This window comes from Populus euphratica, unplaced genomic scaffold, assembly GCF_000495115.2.
Source record: "Populus euphratica unplaced genomic scaffold, PopEup_1.0 scaffold223.1, whole genome shotgun sequence".
NCBI lineage: Eukaryota > Viridiplantae > Streptophyta > Magnoliopsida > Malpighiales > Salicaceae > Populus > Populus euphratica.
In genome coordinates this window covers 122,471-123,796 of record NW_011500105.1, presented here as the reverse complement: position 1 = coordinate 123,796, position 1,326 = coordinate 122,471, and the positions used below count along the sequence as shown (strand labels likewise).

Sequence of the window (1,326 nt, the reverse complement as noted above, 5' to 3'; positions counted from 1 at the left end):
GGTGGGCATAAATCATGGCATGATTTATGCCCTTCACCCTTATATATATATGATTATTGTAGAGCTGAGTTTGTATGAAGAATAGAGTGAAAACACAGAGAGAAAAACATGAAGAGAGAGCTGTAGAGAGAGCTTGAGTGTGTAGAGTTGAGTTGATAAGAGTTTTTTCTCCTTATCTTTGTTTGTATTGTTTCTTTGATTGATTAATACAAATCAGTAGCTCCGTGGAGTAGACAAGTTGCCGAACCACGTAAAATTCTGTGTGTTTGAGTTCTGGAATTACACAACAGTATGCTGACCATGAAACAAAATTCAATCATTTTGTTTATGAAGATATGGCAAGTGATGCTCGATTGGTTTCGAGTGTGTTGGTAAATGAGTGCAAGGAGTTTTCGAAGGGTTAAATTCGTTGGTTGATGTTGGGGGTGGCGCTGGAACTGTGGCCAAGGCAATAGCTAAAGAATTCCAGCATTTGGATTGCACCGTCTTTGATCTCCCACATGTGGTAGCTGGTTTGGAGGGAAGAGAAAACTAGAAATATCTTGGTGGAGACATGTTGGAGGCAATTCCTCAAGCAGATGCAACTCTGCTGAAGGTGAAATGACTTTTTTTAATAAGCATATACAACACCAAAACTTAAAAAAAAAAATTTACAACACCAAAACTTAAAAAAAAAAATTTACAACACCAAAACTTAAAAAAAAAAATTTACAACACCAAAACTTAAAAAAAAAAATTTACAACACCAAAACTTAAAAAAAAAAATTTACAACACCAAAACTTAAAAAAAAATTATCTTATTTCAGTTTAGACTATTAACACTTCTAACATGTTTTTATTTCATTATTGATGACAATCAGTGGATTCTTCATGGCTGGAATGACGAGGAATGTGTGAAAACACTCAAGCAATGCAAGGAAGCAATTAAGGGCCGAGAAGGAGGAAAGGTGATTATCATAGATACGGTGTTGGAGAACAGTAAGGAGGTAGAAGGGTCAACTGAGACACAGCTCTTCTTTGATATGCTGATGATGGTGGAGAACAAAAAGGAGGTAGAAGGTCGCAGGAAGAGAAAAAAACGAGAAAGAATGGGCTCAAGTATTCACTGATGCTGGCTTCAGTAAGTATAAGATCAACCCAGTTCCAGTTCTGGGTTTAAGATCTCTCATTGAAGTTTATCCTTGATAAGCTAGCTCTTGATCACCCATGTATCATACTATATGAAAATCATAACAAATAATGTCTCTAGATTGTCATGTATTAAACATATTGCCTTGTTGCAAAATCGTAGTAAATAAATTAGTCTTTACAATAGATAATTTTTCC

General features: G+C 35.4%; 1 protein-coding gene across 1 annotated transcript; it reads left to right on the top strand.

Moving 5' to 3' along the window:
* The first annotated feature begins 369 nt into the window (after positions 1-369).
* Positions 370-1,326, top strand: LOC105109610 (trans-resveratrol di-O-methyltransferase-like). Its single transcript, XM_011004358.1, has 2 exons — positions 370-595; positions 861-1,326. The coding sequence occupies exons 1-2, from the start codon at positions 554-556 to the stop codon at positions 1,107-1,109; spliced, it is 291 nt and encodes a 96-aa protein (XP_011002660.1). The 5' UTR covers positions 370-553; the 3' UTR covers positions 1,110-1,326.